At 62.7% G+C, this 1,427-nt stretch overlaps 1 protein-coding gene across 1 annotated transcript in view; it reads left to right on the forward strand.

The window, feature by feature from the left end:
* Positions 1–1,427, forward strand: part of MYOM2 (myomesin 2) — a 103,160-nt gene that overhangs the window by 41,722 nt on the left and 60,011 nt on the right. Inside the window, exons 22-23 of the mRNA XM_023526072.1 lie at positions 422–466; positions 953–1,089. Coding sequence (XP_023381840.1) covers positions 422–466; positions 953–1,089 — 182 coding nt within the window. The remainder of the gene's footprint in view (positions 1–421; positions 467–952; positions 1,090–1,427) is intronic.

A 1,427-nucleotide genomic window follows, 5' to 3' on the forward strand; every position in this document is an offset into this window, starting at 1 on the left:
GGTGGGCTCTGCCCGTCACGGGAACTCAGGGCTCCTGTGGGGCGAAGGGTGCTTTGAGAGGGGGCGGGAGCTCGCAGAGCAGCGGCCCCTTCTCGCCGGCCAGACCCCGCTCAGGAGCAGCTGCATGGGGTTGGAGGGGCGGGCGCCTTCTCTTCCCCGCCCGGCCCTCTGCCCCTGCGTGTCCCGGGTGTCCCCGTCGTCAGTGGGCCATTTAAAGGGGAAGGCCTTACTTGCAGGCGACCGACTGATTGACTGAAGAGAGCATTCCGAGGGTGAGGTGACCTTTCCCTTCCGGGTCGAAGGTCTTTCCGTCCTCAGTTAAATCGTGGCGACGGCTCCGCTGCTGTCCACCTCGGCCTCGTGTGCAGCGTCTGCGTGCTCGGGTCAAAACCGATGAACATTGTTTTTTTCTTAATTTTAGAGCTCGAACGTTTGATGGCACTGAGCAACGAGATAAAGAACCCCAGTAAGTGAAGCCCGGACCCCCCAAACCACGACTGCTCCCCGACCTGTGGCGCCCCCTCGGGAACTCGCGGGGGAGGGTGGCCCCATCTCGCGCTCCGGCTTCCGGCCTCGTCACCGATTCACTCAGAACAATGTCCGCGGAGAGGGTCAGCCGCAGACGTTTCCGTCACGTAGAGAGGGCTCTGGGTTTGCAGTTCGGCTCGACTATCCCTAACCCAAGTGTGACGTCACCGACGCAGACGTGACCCCCGCGTGCAGCCCCCGGAGCCCCAGGAAGCCAGAGGCCGCCTGCGGCGCGGGCCCCGCACGCACAGCGGGCCCACGGAGCTCTGTTTTCCAGCCCTCGTGTCCGTAATCCGAGTCGATGCTCCGGGGTTCCACGTGCTCGGGGAATTTAATGACCAGGCTCGATGTTCTCCTGCCGTCTGCGGCTCTTGGTCCGGGGGGTCCGCGCGTTACTGACCTGCGAGGTCTTCTCTTCCTGTAGTCATTCCTCTGAAATCGGAATTAGCCTACGAGATTTTCGACAAGGGCCAGGTTCGCTTCTGGCTGCAGGCTGAGCATTTATCTCCGGACGCCAGCTACCGGTTTATCATCAACGATCGGGAGGTGCCTGACAGCGAGGTGAGTGCGTGGGGAGGCGCCCCAGCCTCGCAGACACCCCGCTTTGCTGTGGTAGCCCGCGGGCTTGCAGGCCGCGTTCTGTTTGCTCTCGCCCCGTCGGAGCTGTAAGTCGGGCGTGGAAGGTGGACATGGTGAATGAGAGGCGGCTGGTTGGATAAGGGGTCGGAGTCTTTCCAATCCAGCCTGTTGGAATCAAAGAATGACAGACTATGTCGGGGACGTTGACCTTGGCTTTAGGGTTCGTTCGGGTCACGTGCGGCCGGGGGCCAGATGTTTTCGCTCTGTCGTGAGGCGTCGGCTGGGTGACCGGTTGGCCGGGCTCCTGGCAGATGCGGCCC

Source organism: Pteropus vampyrus, unplaced genomic scaffold, assembly GCF_000151845.1.
Source record: "Pteropus vampyrus isolate Shadow unplaced genomic scaffold, Pvam_2.0 Scaffold690, whole genome shotgun sequence".
NCBI classification, from domain to species: domain Eukaryota; kingdom Metazoa; phylum Chordata; class Mammalia; order Chiroptera; family Pteropodidae; genus Pteropus; species Pteropus vampyrus.